At 36.8% G+C, this 20,269-nt stretch overlaps 1 protein-coding gene across 2 annotated transcripts in view; it reads right to left on the bottom strand.

The window, feature by feature from the left end:
* The window catches only part of USP12 (ubiquitin specific peptidase 12), a 93,193-nt gene that overhangs the window by 23,487 nt on the left and 49,437 nt on the right, over nt 1–20,269 (bottom strand). The window contains exons 2-3 of one of the 2 annotated variants that reach the window (XM_037137137.2): nt 17,060–17,140; nt 7,294–7,507 (exon numbers count right to left, since the gene is read on the bottom strand). In XM_037137137.2, the coding sequence (XP_036993032.1) occupies nt 7,294–7,507; nt 17,060–17,140 (295 nt within the window). Of the gene's footprint in view, nt 1–7,293; nt 7,508–17,059; nt 17,142–20,269 lie in introns of those variants that run through there. The other variant, XM_037137140.2, reaches the window with a different exon arrangement.

The raw sequence follows: 20,269 nt of genomic DNA, 5'->3' as shown, positions 1-20,269 counted from the left end.
CAGAATTAATAACTTTATAAGTAAAAATGTTTGCTAGTGTTAGCAACTTACAAGGAATAAATATCTTTCACATCTAAAAATTATGAATTTGGGGAGATAAAGTTAAGATGAATGAGAATATTTTTTTAAAAGATTATACTGATCCATGAGGAAAGGGCAAAACCTATACTCACGCATTTACATAATGTACTAGGGTGACTAGAAGCAATGGCTTTTTATTAGCTCATCTAGTCTATTATCCCACAAAGATTACAATATGACAAGTTCTTTACATCCTCCGCATATAAAGAGCTTATACAAAAGAAAATGCAAAGGTGGGCAAAGGACTTAAAATCAACGATTTATAGAAACAAAATTCAAAAGGTTAAGAAACATGAGAAAATGTTCAACCCCCACGATAATCGAAAGTCTGGATTTCCCTATCTGTAAAATGGAATACCATCTTCTTTTGAAAGGTTACTATAAAAATAAAATGGGAAAAAGTGAAAATATTTATCGGGAGGTGTATGAATACAAGGCATGAGTTTTAATCTTGGTATCACAAAGACCAAGTATCACATTTAAACAGCATCACGTTCAACGTTCAAGACTGTTTGGATCTACATTATGGGCCCATCTCTAAATGTCACATGTCACAGGCAATTTACTTAACTGCTGTTGGACTGCAAATCAAATACAATAATGTTAAGAACAAAATTGGAGCCACACTTAATTTCTCTGTTATATATTTGTCCTGAGGGATTTGATTAGCTTTAAAAAAACTCCCTAGTCTACGGCCATACCACCCTGAACGCGCCCGATCTTGTCTGATAAAAAAACTCCCTGTATTATTTTTAAATTAAATGTACTGGAGTGACATTGGTTAAATAGAGTCATACAGGTTTCAAGTGTACTTTCCTATGATACATGATCTAGACGGTGTGCCTACCACCCAAAGTCAAATCATCAGTAAGCTGGTTCCTCAAAAACTAAAAACACAACCCAGCAACCCCTCTTCCAGGTATCTACCTGAGAAACTCAAAAACATTTATTCACAAAGTCATATGCACCCATGTGTCCACTGCAGCATCATTCGCAGTGGCCCAGACGACAACTGAAGTGACCTCTGACAGAGGACTGGGTAGGGAAGGTGCAGTGCACATAGACGATGGAATAGTGCTCGGCCGTGAGAAAAGAGGAAATACTGCCATTTGCCACAACATGGATGGATGGGCCTTGAGGACACAATGCTAAGTGAAATAAGCCAATCAAAAAAAGCTAAGAACCATGTGACTTCACTCCTCTGTTATTTTTAAGAAAAATAAAAGCCCTGAGTCCTAGAAGTGACTGCTTTAGCCTATGCAGAGTTAACAGCCAAGTGATCTTTACCTTGGTACGTCATGTGTCCACTGGTTTTTGCCCACTGCACAAGTCACTGCACTACCCCTGACACAGAGGCGGCCTGCTCCTCTGTAAAACCTTCTGGCCACCCCATTTCTGAGACCAAGCCGAGTCATGCTTGGATCCCTCAGGTGGGTCCACCACTGGATCAGTCTGCTATACCAAAGTTTGAATAACAGAAGTCAATTACCTTTAACCCTGCCTCTTAATGCAGTAATTCTCCATACCTGAAATACCACCCACCCCTCAATCCCAGTCTCCTGTCTCCTACTTCTCTCATTCGCTCTGTACCTTCTTTCTTTCCTCGGCCTAGGGGCTTCTTCTTTCCTAACCCTTTATGTTATTCCTTCTAGGAACCGCTTTCTGTTAGAAACTCCGTATCTCTTCAGCCTTTGGCACTTTCTAGCTCCCTGCTGCCACATCTAAACCACCACTCTCTCACCTGCAGATAAAAATTTGCCCTCAATCAAAAAAGTTCTTAAAATTTAGACACACTACCCTTCACCCTCCTATCCCGCAGTCCCCTGCCAATCTCTCTTCACTCACCCAGTCACAGCCTGACTCACAGTTTCTCCATCCAACCTGACTCCTGCACCAGCCTTTCCGCTTTTAGCATCTAGGCTGCTTCCTTATGTGCATGTGGACCCATTAAAAATCAAAAGCTTTCCTCTCTCTCACTCCCCACCCCAGGTCAGATCTAGAAGTACCCACCTCAGGAAGCCCATTAAGATAAAAAACTGGAAGGAAACTGTGCTAGAGTTGATTAGGGGGCTTAAGGAAAAGTGGAAACAAATTGAGGAGTTATGGAGAAATCTAAAAAAGGATTATGAAGGAGGACCAGTAGGAAGATTTTATAAACAGTACCTCGTTAAGACAAGAACTGAATAATCAATTACATGGATATCTGTCTATCTACAGGATAGCTCAACATCACATTCTAAAGTAGCTGCATTTTTCACTGTTAAAAAAGTACTTTAGCATATATGCACGTTTTTCAAAATAATTATTTTTGTAAAGTAAAACTGTGTAAATGCTTTTGTTTTTTAAAAAACTGAAACATCTTTTTTTGGATAGTCTCTTAACAGAGAAGAATGACTTCATATTTACAGAAATAACTGGCTTGAAAACACCAGAAGTGAGATGCAAAGTAAACCAGAAAATACTCTTTAAGTGTTTTGTTGAAATATTTAAAATAATATATAGTGTACTTTGTATAAATATACTGAATATGCCAGAATCTTGCACTGCCTCAGAACAGCCACTATAGTTTTAAAAACCTCAACCAAGACTGCATAATCATCAAAACAACATTAACTAAATGACCTCAGGAGAATCCCTGTAAACTATATCTTCATTTTCTTCTGGTGTGCTTTCTCTTCTGCTAAGTAATACGATGGGAAAGGTGGAGTTCAAATTTGCTTTGGAAAATTAAACAAATACATTCATTGATTCATGCAACAATATCTAGTAAGCACCTACTATGTGCCAAGGACTGGATTATGTGCTGGGAATACAATGGTGAACAAAAACAAAAGGGTTCCTTGCATCATAGGACTAACAATCTAGTGGGAGAGACATATAACTTTATATTCTATAAATGTATAAACTATTATAGCCCTGATATAGCTGCAACATTAATGCAAAAATCAAAAACAAAATCACTGGTTAAAAATAAGTTATGTTTTCTTTATAATTCAGAAATAGCAATAGCTTTCATTTCACAAAATATCTTTCATGCTCTTTTGAAAAAAGACTGAAATAAACATAGGAAATAATTTCTTCAAATATATTTAATAAGTGTTATTTGTGAACGAGTAAAATTTCCTCATTTTGACGAAGACCAACACCTGGAAAAATATATATTTACACATATATTTATTTATGTCTGTATTTCCCTGAAGTACCTGAAACGCTGTTATGTATATATGGGTTTTTTAAGACCAGGACCCTTCCTATTTCATTCAGAGCTGTATCCCCAGCACTTAGGCCAAAGCCTGCCACAGAGTAGATGGACCTGACATTTTTTGAATAAACATATAAATTAATGAAGAGCAACAGGGGTTCACACAGTTAAAAACAACATGAGAAAAGTAAACATGGCCCAAACCAACAATCTGAACTATGTACATAGCCAAGATTCGGTAAGTCGGAGCACAGCTGTAGACACGCTCTGATCTGATGCTCAGGGCCACCGTAAATGATCCCACGCTCTACAGCAGAATCAACTCGAGCTAATATAATGAGATCACCAACCTGTTTTAATGCTTCCAAAATAATAGAAAGCCTAGAAGTTTCTGATTTTAAACAGATAGCTTCATTTCTTACCTGGATCACTCAACAGTCGCCTCTCTGGTCTCCCTGCTTCTTCTCATCCTTCTCTGTGGGAATGGGCCCCCCACCACCGCCGCCCATTCCCACAGAGCAGACACCCAGCAGCCAGAGGGCTCTCGACACTCCATAGCTTTCTATAACTTTATCTTCATCTTACTCCACTCTAATTTCCACTCTAATTCTCTTGAAGTTTTTTATGCACTTTGGGCAACTGTCCTATCTTAGAAAAATTTTGCCTCCGATCTCCAAATGGCTTGTTTCTCACTTCAAATCTCTGGTCCAACACCAATACTCAACCCCCTCATTCTCCAACCCCTTTTCCCTGGTTTGTTTTTCATTAGTCAAGATGCACTGTACTACATAAATGTTTATTGTTTGTCCTCCCCACTAGGAAGGTCAGTTCCCTGAAGGCAGAGTCTTATTGCTGTATCCCTAGTTCTGCAGAGTGCCTGGCACACAGTAGGAACCAATATATAACAATGAACAATCCCAACATTCAGCTAGTACTGCCTCATCAAAGAAGATTCTGGAGCACAGGAGATCACACTGTGCTTAGGAGCACTGTGCACAGTCCTATTATGCCAAGACTGGGTGATACAAACTAAAATTTAAAAACAAAAATTCATTACTGAAATTAAAATAGATTCTTTCCAAAGAATATAAAAATGATTTTTTAATTTAAGGCAATAGTAGTTCAAAAGTATGGAGCTAATATCTATTGAGAATATAAAACATTAAGTTTTTACAATAACATGGAAGGAAATTGATTTAAGAGCAGTGAAGTTAGTGGAAATATTAAAATGGGCAACATATTTTTCCAGAGATGTAAAACAAACCAGCTACCAAAATCTCAGAAGAAAATTTACACAATGGATAACCTATGAAATGCTCTTTGATTTGTATGCTCTTCTCTATATAATTATCAAGGAAAAATTCGAAAGCAAAAATATATTTCAAAACATACTTTCAAATGCCAGCAGCATCAAAATAATAAAAATAATTTAATATTAAATATTGTTTTTGAAGTATAGAAACATGAAACAAAACTTTTGATATGGGTCTGGAATATTCCTTCCATAATCAGTCTCATTCAACAAAGTATTTAAGAAGTCTACTGTGCCTCAATTTACTTTGCCTAAACACAAAATTCAGAAAATATCAAAATTCAGAAAACACAAAATTCAGAAAATATCAAACAATTAAAAAATAATAATCACTTTAAGAAGCAAACAAATAAGGCCATGGGTCTTTAACCACACCAAACTTTTAAAACACAGTAATCTGAACTCTGTGTTCAATATGACAGTCAATCTAAAATTTAAATAAACAAACAAATAAACAAATCATGTACTCTTACAGATGTCACGGACTGCATGTATGTGTCCCTCCACTAAATTCCTATGCTGAAACCCTAATCCCCAGTGTGATACTATTTGGAAATAGGGCCTTTGGGAGATCATTTAGGTCTAGAGATCTGAGATTACTGCCCTTCTAAAGAAGACACAGGAGAAAGCTGCCCACCCCACCCCCCACCCACCCTGCAGTGTGACACTACAGCAAAGGTTACCAACCATCTGCAAACCAGGAAGAGGGTGCTCATCAGACACTGAATCTGCCAGTACCCTTATCCTGGACTCCCCAGTCTCTAGGAAGGTGAGATAAATGTTTTATTGTTTAAGCCACCTAGTCTAGATAGAGTATTTTTGTTTCAGCAGCCCAAACTAAGACAGCTCACATGCAATATATTAAACACTGAGGTCAAGAATAATGTAGCATTAAATAGAAAGGAAAGTAATGTGTATTCTGCGTCAGTTTCATGTTTCTGATGTTGTGTTTCTGAAATACTAACAAAAATCAGCATGGCATGCTCAATTTTCATGCACATGAATTTCCTACCAGAACAATTTTTTAAGTATATTTTATTGATTATGCTATTGCAGTCGTCCCATTCTTGTTTCTCCCCTTTATCCCCCCTCAGCCCTGCACCACCGCTCCCACCAGCATTCGTCCATGGGTTGTACACATAACTTCTTTGGCTTCTCCATTTCCCATACTGTTCTTAACCTCCCTCCTGTCTATTTTGCACCTGTCATTTATGCTACTTATTCCCTGTACCTTTTCCCCCATTCTCCCCCTCCCTTTTCCCACTGATAACCCTCCATGTGATCTCCATTTCTGTGATTATGTCACTGTTCCAGTTGTTTGCTCAGTTTGTTTTTGGTTTCTCTTTTCTTTTAGGTTTTCAGTTGTTCATAGTTGTGAGTTTGTTATCCAAAACGAAATTCTTGAAGTGTTACAGCAATACAGAGAAAATACTGGATAACAGTTAGATTTGGCTTTCTTAAAATTAAGAATATGCAACAGATCTATAATCTAAGAAAGTAAACACTGTTTAGCTTTCATCAGAGAAACACAAAAAAAGATAAATTCTTGTGAGCAATTAATCAACTACTCTATTTTTAGGGGAGCACATGGACAAAATGAACAAAATCTTTAACATATGTATCGGATGCGAGAATAATAGCGTATAGCCATATTATTCCAGCATCATCTTGTGTTTCAGAAAGTAAGATATGACCCAGGTAGATCTCAATTTAAGTGATAATGAACAATGTCAACTGAGTTAAGGGCAGGATTGCCCAATGGTGTATTTAACAACCAACCTTAAAGACTTCTCAAATCATTTCTGTGGAGTATCTTTCTCTTTGATAACAAAGTTAAACTAAAAACATCACCCAATTTTATAGCTACAAGACTGAAGTACCCACCTTAAACGAAACCCGAATTCTACATGCTATTTAAATCTCACCCAAGTTTTTTGAGGCAGTATACCATATTAATGGAACACTGGGCTTACATATCAGGGAGAAGCTGTGGGACCAGTTACTTTAACTTCTCTGAGCACCAATTAAAATTTTATACTCATATAAAGTATGTTTTATACTCATATAAAGTATAAAACAATGTCTAACTTATGGGCTTGCTGTAAAAATTAAACTAAAAATATTCTGAGAAAAAGGAAGTGGGGTTTAATCAGCAATTATTTTTAAAAGGAAGGGGGAATGACTAAAGCTATCTATCTTAAGTCAGAAAGTGGGTTTGTTCTGGTTCTTTCTTTCCCTAGGGTGTGACTCCTGGCAAGGCTTTCAGCTTGTTTTTTCATGGTTAAAATGGGCAAAAACATGCTCTGTATATTGGACTACTATAATGATCAAATAAGTTAAATATACAAAAGCATTACAAAACAACAAATGAACAATAATGTGGAAAAAACCTTCAATCTTGACAGAAAAGACAAGCAAGAAAAAAAAAGAAATTACTGTATGATTTTTCATTTCCTGGCATACAGAATCTGATCTTGGTATAACATACTTCAAACATTAATCATAGCTCATTAATTACTGTTTGACTATCTCCTCACTAAACTAACCTTCCTTAACGATGGGAACATCGCCTCAGAGTCTTCAATGTCTGAACACATCACCTGGCACAAAGATGCTCAGGCAATGCCTGCTGAATTGCAGTTTGCTCTAGTTAACCTTCCTGTTAGGTAAGCAATACATTCAGAAGTAAAGGGATTACCATTTTCTTTCCGTAATCTTGTTATGAACTTCTTGGGAGGTATTACTCCAACCTTTTTCTTCTGGGTGGCTATGCTATGGAACAGATCTGCTAAGCACGTAAGAAGGTTCTCCTTCTTCCTAGGTTGACTCTTGTATGCTAGAACTTTTTCCCGAAATGGACGACAAAAATAAAGTGCTTGAAGAACTGAATTGCAGTAGCAGGTATTCCCAAACTAGAATAGAAAAAAAATTTTTTTGGTTAAGTTAAGGACAACACATTTTCAAGAGAAAGAATTTCCATGTGTATAGCTAAGAAAAGAAAAAAATTGGGAATTTATGATCCTCATAAACTAAACGGTATCTGAGAGCAGAAATAATGATTCTGACTGCAAAGTAGCCATTTTAACATTAAACAGATGCTCCATGCATCCGTTTCAGGTTAAAATTGAAGGAAAAGATATACAATAAATCTGGTTTTTCTGAAAACTGATTTAAAGAACTATATAATTTGAATAGTAAGATGAAGGTTTCAAATTCCAGATAATTTTATTTTTAAATTCCCATTGTTATTAATAGTATTGGTTGTATACTAAGCATTTTATATGTACACTTAAAAATATAACTTGCAAATTCTTTAGAAGAACACAAAGTGAGATTTTTTAAAAATTAGGTTCTTAAGGGCCATCTAAAAATAAACAAAAAAAGATCCTCTGACATATTAGGTTAAAAATAATCAATAGAACAGCCAGCCTAACAACCACGGATATGCTGGGTCACTTATTCTTGCTCTATCAGAAAGAAATGAACTCTAGTCCCACAGTTGTAACCTGAACTAGCTAGCAATCAAATTCTTATTGGTCATGTGATCTAGAGTATGTCACTACACATTACTGAGATTCAATTTCCTCCTCTTTAAGGAAAATAATCCTACCTTACAGAAAAAATGATGCATAATTTGATAAACATTTATTGCCTTCCTTTTCTCTTCCCACCAATAGATACTGGCTCCCAATATCAGCTGATAAAACACCCAAAAGTCACTGGATGAGGGTTTGGGGAGTACTCCGATACTATAAAAAGGCAATAATGACAATTCTCAGAGCACAGGCATGGGGTGACATCACATATATACTAACTTTAAAAGGCTAGATAGAAGCCCTTGGCTGGTTTAGCTCAGTGGATTGAGTGCAGGCTGTGAACCAAAGGGTCAATGGTTCAATCCCCAGTCAGGGCACATGCCTGGGTTGCTGGCCAGGTCCCCAGTGGGGGCCATGTGAAAGGCAACCACAGATTGATGTTTCTCTTCCTCTCTTTCTCCTTTCCTCCCCCTCCCTCTAAAAATAAATTAATAAAATATTTTTAAAAATTAAAAAAAGGCAAGATAGAAAAGTGTTAAACAACTGACAATGTCAAATGTAGGTCGTCCATAAACACATACATGTTTGCTTATATTTAAAAACTAAGAGAAGATAAATTACTATAAAAGCTAGTAAAAATATTTATAAAGATGGAAAAGAATAGAAAAATGAAAGTGAGATCCCTGTGAATATACAGTTATAAAAAGTTTACTTTGTATCCATTTTTAAAAAACTCAATGAAAAAAGGGAAATTCCTGTAAACAAAAGAAATAAAAAACATAATGTGTATCAAGTTGGTGGAAGAACTACAAACACAAAAGAATTACATCAAGCAACTTCAAAACAAAACTTTTGCTATACGTACCACCAAATCACAGTCTAGGAATAAAAAACAAACTAAAAAATCTTAAATACTACCCAGTAGTTACACTGTTAGAATTAATGCATCAGTATTATTATTTTAAAACTAGTATAAATTTATTGTAGAACAAAGTAACCAAGGAATTATGTTAATATCCTTAGGAACCAAAATTTTTAATGTAAAAAAATACAAAAATATAGTAAATGCCCTATAAACTTAAACTGGAATTAGAAATATGAGTATAAACTCTGCCTTTTTGTAAATCTTTGAGAGTGTGAGTGTGTTAAAGGTCTGTCTTTGGAAAAGGCCCAGCAGCAATAAGTTTCCCTGTACCCAGACTGTGGCCTCTAAAAACCTTTTTCTCCTGAAGAGGAACCAGGACACCTTGCAGAGGGTTATACCAGGTCTGGGGCAGGAAATGAACAATGCACAAGATTAGCCCAGGGAATCTTTTAGTGGGAATACAAAAGCCAACTTGCATCAAGAAGATTTACCACAATGAATAAAAAGCACATCAACTACATAAAAATCTATGAATTAATAATAACATGAAAAAAAAACAACCTTCATTAGTCTCCAATGAAGGTTATAACATAACATATAAAAGGAAAGCCAGTTTTATCTTGCCTTTCTTATAAGAACTTTATTTCAGGAGGTACTAAACAGTTGATAAAGGAAGTTCTGGTTTATAAAATAACTCTAGCTCATAAATTCAGAAGAAATGGCTGTAAATAATGGATTAGGCAGAAATTATCAATGGATACTAAAGACATTAGGTTAAATGAAAGGGAACTTTAAAATGCAAGGCTGCTCCAGACCAGAACCCCCAATGCATCCCTGCATCATTAATAATGAACAACCAAACTTTTGTCTTGTAATGTGAAACACCAAGAAATATACAGCACCTACTATGAAGTACTATTGACTTACAAAACAAAACCACTAAACTTTTGTCAAGTGTCTAGATCTAATTATCAATTTATAAGACATTCAGGAACAGAGGAACAAGTTAAACAATACCACAATAACAGGAATAAGGACATGAGACCCCAGGAAGATATATGACTTCTCCATTCATATTGCTAATCAGAGCCAAGAACTGATTTCATAAAGGCAGATGCTTTGAAGGCTTTCTTTTAATGCTAAAAGAAGCGAATGATGATGGTGCATTAATATTACTGATTGTAAATATAAATATAATTACTTCAATAAAGTGTATCCAGAGGCTAAGGAGACCTATAGTACAATCTATAATTCACAGCCTAATGACTCCAGTGACCAACAAACTATGGCTGTCAATTGAAGAAAACATATACTCTCCATAGATTGACATTTTAATTAAAGAATAAGCAAAAGGAAACTCTAACAACTTCCACAGAGAAGGTAGATAAAAACAAAAGACAGCATCTCACAGTATATTGGAAAATTTCACGATGAAACTTGATCTACATATTTGGGGGGCTATAAGGCACTGCCCCCTACCCCATCAATCTGGGAGGAATAATGGTTGTTAATGCTGCTGTTGAGTTCTGTTTACATTACATTGGTGAAATATTATGTTATTTACGTTATTAAATATTTTACCACATTTTTTTGCTTCAAAAAATTTTCCCCCTCTAAAACTGAGGCATGTCTTATGGTCCCAAAATACAGTGCTTATAAAAAGGCACACAAGAAGCAAATGGAGTGGGCTGAAAAACTGGCCTAGGGGGTCTGTATTTGTACACTGTGCTGGAGGTCAGCCCTTACTCATCTTCTGAACATCAAGCAGAAGTTAACATTGTAATCAATTCTTTGAGGTTATCTACTATGGTCTTCTCTTACTTACCTTCATCAATCCCAGTAAAGAAACATTAAAGGCTGAAATATTTCCCTATAATATGCCAACTTTTTATCTTATTCATAACTCTGAAATTTCCTTGATTTTTAACAGTAACTTTCATTCAGTTCCTAAAATCTAAAATTGTATCTCTCAAGTAAATACTCAGGCAAAAGGGTGCCTGGGATGACTACCTCTATACTCTTGGTTTCTGAATGCTCAATTTCTGCAAAAGACATTCTTCAGGGTTGAAATCTACCCTGTGTTTTTATAGCTGATTCTGACAATCAAAACTATGACTACACTTAAAATCAGGGAAGACAAATGTTAAAGGCCGCCACTTTCCTTCAGCCCGATCATTGATTTTTTTGAACTGCATACTGAACGCGCCTATCCTTGCAGAAAGCCTTAATAGAGAAACTAAAGACTTTTTCTCTACATCTTAAAATAGGTCCCCCACAAATATTTATTATATCCCCATCAATAAGATCATTTAAGCATATATCCCTAATATACGCATATTTGTAAATTATATATGTACATTGTGAACACTAAAAATATAACAAATGTGAATAAGATGAAGTGAACACTTTAAATTTGTGTTACAGTAATTTTTTTTATTTTCACTAAAATTGAAATGAGTATGCTAGTTATCGTAAGCTGTGGGTTATAGATTTTAATACAGTGAGTTGAGAGTCTGAGTTATTTGGATACATGGTTTGAATGGCCATCAAAGTTGAAAAAGGTACCTTCACAAAGATACATACATAGATCCAAGTGGAAAAGAGTCTCCTTGACAGCGTTTACTTTCTAAATTATAGTACTAAACTTGAAATCCTTATGCACCAAATCTGTTGGGACTCAGTCAGTAACCATCCACCTCAAGCGCAGCACAGCACGGCAGTTAGGTACATCTGATGCACAAAGCCAAACTGTTCAGGGGCGAGTCTGGCTCTGCAACCTGACCATGGGAACTGACTAAACCACTCTGCTCTTCGGCTCTCCACCTGTACAATGGGGTTTATGACAGCACTTAACTCTTAGAACCTTCCAGAGAATTACCATATTTGTTGGACCAAAAGACACATTTAGGTTTTAGAAAAGGAAAATAGGAAAAAATTTTTGAAGCAAAAAATGTAGTAAAATATTTAATAACATAAATAATATTTCACCGATGTAAGTGTAAACAGAACTCAACAGCAGCATTAACAAGCATTATTCCTCCCGGGGCAGGGGGTGCATCTCAATAGTCCAAAAAATACAGTAAATCAATAATCTGCACGAAGCACTTAGAACAGTTCCTACCACTTCATCATAAGTTACTTTTGAAACAACCTTTTAAAGCCATTTGCCCATTTTGAAGAATTAGATTAACTGAAATTAGATCGTATAATCTCTATACTATATTTAAATTATAATGCATTTCAACAACATAAATGAGTAAGAGAAGGTGAGATTGTCATCTCTTTGGCACTACTGACCTTGAAATAACACAGGACCATTTCACACAGGGATACATCATAGATGCCAGTATCATCCATTTATTTAAAATTAATAAAACTTAATCTACCTTTCATTTTTAGATTAAAATAAACATTAGGCCCTGACCAGGTAGCTCAGTTGGTTAGAGCATCATCCTGATACACCAAGGTTGTAGGTTCAAAACCCTATTATGGTACATACAAGAATCAACCAATGAAGCCATAAATAAATAAGTGGAACAACAAATCACTGTTTCTCTCCTGCAAATCAACTTTTCTAAATTTAAAAAAACATTAGAAATTCTAATATTTTCTTCCTATATCCCTAAGATCATCTTAAATATTAGAGACTAATGCTTTTAACATCATGTCAACATATTGCTTTTAAAAATCTTTGAAAATGTTTAAATGCTCCACTGTCCCCCCACATTGGAGGCTGGTGATGGTGCCTGTCCTGTGAACGAACACCCCCTTCTGAATGTCCCCCTCTAAGAAAAGGTGTCTTCTCCGAGACCACAGGTGTGGTCTGTTTAGGTGGCCGTCTGTAACACTATGCCTCCTATTGCCCAACCCAAAACCCCCACTACAGTCAAGTGGACCTAATCTAAAAGTGTCCTTCCACATATTAGTGGACATCTACTGGCTAACTCCTGCAGACTTACTCCACTGCCCCATGCTTCCTTCTAGGAACGGACTTGTCTAGGCAAATTCTGTAGCACTGTCAGTCACAAAGCCTTGATCCAATATAGCCAGAGAACCTGGACCAGAGTTCTTTGTCACCTTTGATTGGGACGTTCTTTGAGATCACTGATAATGTAAACCTCAAGTAGCCTACTGCCATCAAATTGATGCAAAAGAAAACAGAACTAAGAGACGTTTGCTTAATCAACTTCATAACCCACAAATGGAAATAAAGTTTCATTTTTATTTCTCTCTTTCCTCCATAATGGCCCCTGTTCCCTGGATCCAGAATTCCAAGTAGTGACTACTAGCTCAATTCAGGCTAAATTAGCCTTTTATAAGAATGATGGTCTAAGAACACAACCACAATTTCATAACAAAGATTTGGGAGGAAAGCATGTTCAACGGTAGCCTCACAAAGAGATCTGTTGAGCTCAATCTACTTATGTGTTAGGGCTTATTGTATTAGAAAGTTAATAAAGAACCATACAATAGAACGATGCAAATAGGCTCTTAAAAATGTATTGAATGCACAAAAAGTACAAAATACTACTAGTGCGAATCACACTCTATCAATTGTACTGAAGGAAGTACTCCTCAGCTACTTAGGGAAAAAGGTAGTTTGGTTTATCAGAGTAAAACAATGTGTTTTCCAAGAATGTATTTAGCTGACTATTGTATAAACAACTGGCAGACAATGAGGATGTTTTACAGCAAGAGAAAACTTCCTATGATTCCTCTTTCTTCTCAGGATTGTTTCTGACCCCTACATTACACCAGCATTTCTCCTGACTTACAATAACATCAGGAATATTAAAACATCCACACAAGACAAAGCAATAACCCTACTCTCTATATCATGCAGGTTACAGTAACAGACATCAGGATTATCATTCATTAAGAGTAAGCTGCCATAAAAGCTATCATTTATAAAAGTATTCCTCCAAAATAAAAATATTTGCAACTAAAAGTAGTGGAAAATAGGTTGCCATGAACAATGTTACAATAACTACACTGTCAAATTTTCTGCTAGATTAATTAAAATGTGGCTATTTTTCTTCTCTCCATTAAAAAAAGTCTACTTTTCTAACTGCCCAAACATATGCACTATTTCCCAAAGGCAAGTGCTACTGAGTGCTTCTGCCACTCACTGGGTGCAAAAAAAAGACTCTAATCAGGCATATCTAATAGGCATTCTTTTCAGCATACGATTTTGGTAAAAGCAATTAAAATTAACTTGGAAATACAAACTTAGCTGAGAAAAGACTGATGAAAAGAAAATATATGTGTGCTTCATTTTAATTTTTAAGTATATTTTATTGATTATACTATTACAGTTGTCCCATTCTTTTTTTCTCTTTATACCCCTCTGCTGGTACCCCCTTCCCTCCAGCATCCCCCACCTCGGTCATGCCCATGGGTCACGCATATGAGTTCTTTGGCTTCTCCATTTCCTATACTATTCTTAACCTCCCCCTAACTATTTTGTATTTACTAATTATGCTTCATTTTAACAAAATTCAATCGTTAGAAAAGAGTAACTGCAAAGTTTCATAAAGCAGCAACATTCCAGTGTAGCCCCCAGCTCTGACTACCTGGCAGACAAGTATAGGGACAGGGAATGAAAAAAGCTTAAATGCTAATCTCTGATTTAGCTAAGCCACCCTCCCCGGTCTCCTAAAGCCCCCACCTTGATTTGTCAGAAAGTCCCGTAGTGTGATAACTCTACAAATAAAAAGAGGAAGGGGAACAAGAAACAGAAGTGATAATTTAAGAGCTGAAAAAGAGGACTTACAGAAAAAGATTAAAGGTACAGAACACGATTGCCACGTAGCCTAAAGTATAAGTCACAGAAAAGTTAATCACTATAATAGTTCTGTTGCATCCACTCGGACTACCAACTTATTTGAATATAATTCAAGGTACTCATCAATCTTTCATAGCTAGAGCCCTGGTTACTTTAAGAGACCTCAATTCTTCATCATCATAAATAGGAATAGAGATCAGAAACTAACTTCTACTCATCAAGTGAATAAACACACAGCATCCTCTGGTGATCTCTTACCACCTTCACTCCTTTCCGCTTCTCTTGATTTCACTGAATTTCAGTTTCTCAGCTTGAGGGAAAAGCACAAAAACTACCTTTGAATTCAGATTGATCCACAAGGAGTAATAAAAGTGATCCTTTCTTAGAAACTCTTTTTTACACACAATCAACACTGGAATTTTGATAGTTATCACACTAAAAACATCAGAAAAAACAGAACTTCAGTACTCATTTTATATAATTTTATCTAAGTTGGAACTTAGATAAAAAAAATAGAACGAAGAAATCACACTGATAGAAAAGAAATCATCTAAATAACAGTATCAGAAGTGTACCAGAACTTTGGAAAAGGAACCACCAGTCAGGACAGGTACATAAACGCCCAATGTAGTAATGGGGGGGGGGGGCATAGACAGGGCAGGACAAGACACATGAAATCTCAGAACACTGTGCGCAGTAGATACAGATCATCCTAAAAGTCCCCCCAAATTTTTTTAAATGGGGGAAAAGGCCATATACAGAAGAGATCAAGAATCAGTATGGTATCAGTCCTCTCAGCTGCATCAATAGAAGCCAGAAAACAAGAGTATGGTCTTAAAAATTCCCATAGAAGGTTATAAACTAGGATCTATATGAGGCTATTACAATAACCAAAGCATTTTTAAATACACCAGAGTTCAAAGTCTATGTCCTATACGTACTTCCTAAAGAAGCTACTATCGAATGTGTTCCACAAAACCATGGAGAAAACCAGGAAAGAAAACAGGATCTAGAGAAGCTGAGACGTGAAGGGCAGGCATGCCTTCGGGTGTAAAAGGAAGGGCAATCAAAGGCTGCACAGCAGGACGGAGGGCTCTGGGGGGACGTTACCAGGGAAAGGGGAGTTTGCCTGATGGTTGTGACTCAGTGGAAACCGATATTGAGAAATTCTTGTTTTTGTTCATTTGTTTGTTTTGATAAAGACTTTGGGAAGGATAAATAGAAATGAAGGAAATGAAAAAATAAAGCAATGGTTAATTCCATGTTGAAAGAATGAGGAAAAGTAAAGTTGCCAGGGATTGGTGACAGACATAAAGAGCTAAATTTCTCATCTACCGTAACAGAAAGTCAATGGATTTTTCTTAATATTAGGACTTTAAAAATAGAAGTATAAGCATTTTATTTAAAATCTAAAGATAAATTCTAAAAAAATAATAGCTGGTGAGAAGCAGGAGGGGGGAGGGTGCTGATTCCTCACTGTAAGCTCTACACTTACAGAGATGAACCCCAAAGCAGGGGACACACGCACATGACTCTTTTAAGTGCTTTCCCCAAATCACAAAAAAAATCTATCTCATACATCGTAACTACATACTAGTATTCAGTGACACACCAATTTTGTTGAATTTAGCTTACTTTATTACTGTATTATCATACATGTATATATTTTTTCTTTAAACATTCACCATGGATCCACCTAACAGCATAGTACAAGAGTATAAATTACTACAACAATTATATAACACAGATTTGTGATGTTTTCTAGTGTTACAGAAGAGTTATAAATTTTCAAGAAGTTCTTCTAAAGTTTTAATAATATATAATTACTAGAATTATATCCACAAGAATTGGGATGTATTTTTCCCTATATTTTGTACTTTTATATCTATACTAGTAGAACACCAGAAGTAATTTGACAAAGATCCTAACGTCACATAGAAGCATTTACAAAACTATCTGGACCACTTACATGTAGACATTTAAGTAATTCTCAAAGGATCAAGAGATCATCTGGACTAAGCCAAATGAAATTCTGGTTATGAGAAATCTGACACAAAATAGGGAAAATCAGGTTTACAAGTATTAACTCAAGTCACTGAACAACCTTCTTCCCACCCACTAACTACAACTTCAAAATTCCGAATCAAGTTTCTTGGCATTACATCTACTGATACAAATAAGCAAGTTTTCTTTAATAAATTATGAAATACATTCACCATTTTAAAAAATACTTTCAACCGTAACTCTGAAGACTAAATAAGCATCAATGAATACTTACATTGACTAATCCAAAATAGTGTTCATTGACTGGAAACTGTTCTGGACCAATTTCTTTCTCTAATGCCGAGGCATTGGCGCCCTACAAGACAGCAAACAAAAAATCTTAGTATTTAGAATATCTTCATAACATATCACAATTACTTAGGCATTATGGAGGCATCCTTGAAAAACCTATGTTCTCTATAACTGCCCAACATTATTCAAAGAAAATTAAAAAGGACAGTGAATAAAAGCTTTTAACATTACTAAAAACTAGTTTGCAAAAACTTTCTCAGTAACCACAGAAGGACCAAGAATTATATTCCTAACTTGTTTCTTTTATCTCACCAATGAATTAAAGCCCCTGCTGTATCACGTACTCTAACAGAAGTCTGTAAGCTGATAGCGGCCATCTCAGAGATTTGAAATTTTGTGAAATAAAAATGCATATATTCAGTGGCCTAACAATTCTTCGCAGGTATATACCTGAGAAATTCTCACACAGAACCAAAGGTGACAAGAATGTTTACTGAAGTAGCACTGGTGATTCCACAGCTGACAGTAATCTAGATGGTCTTTAAAACATGATACTCTATTACATAGTAGAGTCGGAACAAACTAGAGTTACGTAAAAAATGGATACTTCTCAAAAACAATGTTAAATAAAAAAAGAAAAGCAGATCAACACAAAACCACATCATATTTACAGCAGCACACACACATTCTATCTCCCTAAGGACATGGCATATAGTTTACACGTCCTTCACTGGGCAGAAGCCCATCCCTGCTGTCCTGAGTATGAGAAGCCAAGACCTTTGTCAGACAACACATCCTCAACTTCTGGATGGCTCAGGCCTGAAAATAAGTACGTACCAATCAAAGGGATCCCCTGGGTTGGTGGCCAAGTTCTGTCAAAACAAGGTGTTCCCTCTAATATCTTCTAGCCATCTAGCACTCTGTGTGTGTGTGTGTGTGTGTTATTTTTATATAACATCCTGACACAATCAATAGCTTACAAATACTGTTTACTTCTAAATCAGGTTACCAATAACTGTTTTATAACAACACCAAATTCAATTATTACAGCAACTTCAAGATCCACTGACCAAAATGGTCTTCGTGGGATGCGTTAAGTCCCACTCTCCATCCCTGCCAGCGTAAGTATCTTGTCACAAAACTTCCTCACCTATATTCAAAACTATCATTAGCCCAGATGTTTACTACCTACTGAAATTGGTTTCTATTTTCAAATCAGTATAAAGTCTTTCCTATCAGAAAATAAATTAAAAAAGAGAAAGAAAAGGTTAGCTATTATCCAAAATACCACCTCATACATATCTATCTCTGTGGAATGATGTCAGTTACACTGACATCATTGGAAAAGCATGTTTGGCCTTAGGATAGACTAAGGGCAGAACATGTGGACATTACCCGTGTACTGATCACATGCCGCACACTGTGTAGAGTCCAACCACCCACGATGTTCCACTTGTCCACATATATACCACACACTTTCCTGCTCTGCCTAGAAAGCCCTTCCCCATTCTCTTGTCCTCAAGTTTTGACTATGAGCAAAGTTATTGGCCTCTCTGTGTCTCCTACCTGTAAAATGAAAATGTAACCAATTACTTTACAGGGTAGCTATGAGGCAGGATAGTAAGAAGCTAGGAAAATTTCTTGGCAAGTGGAATGGGGAAACTGAGAGAGCTGACTAGCTGGCCACCTCTTCTCTTGCACAACCACTCCCTTAGGCATTAAATCCTCAGGCCAATATGGTTGTTATCAGAATAAAATACTCTTAGGAACAAGGACTCAGGGTCTGTTGACCACAGAGACTAAGCTTTGGTCAAACTAGATATAACATTTCAGGCATCAGCTGTGTTTCAGCACCAGGTCCAGAAAAGCAGCAAAACCAGATGCAGCTATGTCATGGGTAGTGCCAGGACCAGATGCAATAACTGATGAACCTCTACCCTAGAGGCAACCAATCGGCAGAGACCACAACCCTGACCCTATACGCTTATTTTGATGAGCCAGCATATTAAAGGGCACACCTGGAAAGCTGATGAATGTTCTATTCAGATACTCCCCTGAAAACTCCCCTAAAATTCCTACTTTTAGAAAACAGATTAAAAAACCCTTAAGGCAGCTGGGCTGGTGTGGCTCAGTGGACTGAGCATGGGCCTATGAACCAAAGGGTCGCCAGTTCAACTCCCAGTCAGGGCACATGCCTGGGCTGCAGGCCAGATCCCCAGTAGGGGAAGCATGAGAGGTAACCACACACTGATGTCTCTCTCCCTCTCTTTTTTCCTCCCTCACCTTCTCAATAAAAATAAATACATAAAACCTTAAAAATAAAAAACCCTTAAGGCAAAGGACCCAGTGCATGCTCTCTCTCCATAGTATGTCCATGCCCTCCTTCGTCAGGAATGTATCTTTGCTTTCTTTCCCCTAAATTCTAAGGGCCCTTCTTTTGCCATTGTAACTTGAGCCTGAGCCCACACAGCCCAGGCAGCTCACTTCTGCCTCTCATCTCTCCAAAGGCCAAGGAAGCTCTCTGAGCAGCCAACTCAAATCTTCTCTGTGAGTGTACTTTCCTTTTGCATGGTAAATAAACTTCACTCTGGAGTTTATTCACTCTGGAGTTCTAGCACTGGAGTTCCTCACTCTGAATTCTTTCTTTGTCAAACTCGAAAACAAGGGTTCATCCATCATCAGTAACAGCCAGAAACTATCAAAATTTAAACTTACAAAAAAAAACATCTGGCAGTGCCTGGTATATAAGCAGACACCCCATAAATGTTGGTTTTCTTCCCCCCAACCCCAAGAAGGAAAAAAAAAGCTACTCTTGTGAGTTATTAATAAATATCATCTGCCTCATGCAAAACCTAACAAGTAAGTGACACTGTCCTTGGACTTCCAAGGACAGACTTTTAAATGCTCAAGGAAATAGAGACCTCTGGCTAAGATGGAGGCATAAGCAGACTCACCTCGCCTCTTCTCACAGCCACAAGAAGGATAACAAGCAATCTAAAAACAAAAACCAACCGAACTGCCAGAAAATCGAACTGTATGGAAGTCCAACAACCAAGGATTTAAATACGAAACATTTACCCAGACAAGTAGCAGGGATGGAAAGGACACAGTGCGGCACAGCAAGGAAGTGGCAAGGCAGCAGCTGTGGCGACCAGCAGAGCAGGTGGTCCCACATTAACATGCAGCGGAAAAA

The sequence above is a fragment of the Artibeus jamaicensis genome, unplaced genomic scaffold (genome assembly GCF_021234435.1).
Source record: "Artibeus jamaicensis isolate MK-2021 breed Jamaican fruit bat unplaced genomic scaffold, CSHL_Jam_final contig_793, whole genome shotgun sequence".
Classification (NCBI taxonomy): domain Eukaryota; kingdom Metazoa; phylum Chordata; class Mammalia; order Chiroptera; family Phyllostomidae; genus Artibeus; species Artibeus jamaicensis.
The sequence above is the reverse complement of the archived record's forward strand: the minus strand, read 5'-3'. Positions and strand labels throughout refer to the sequence as shown.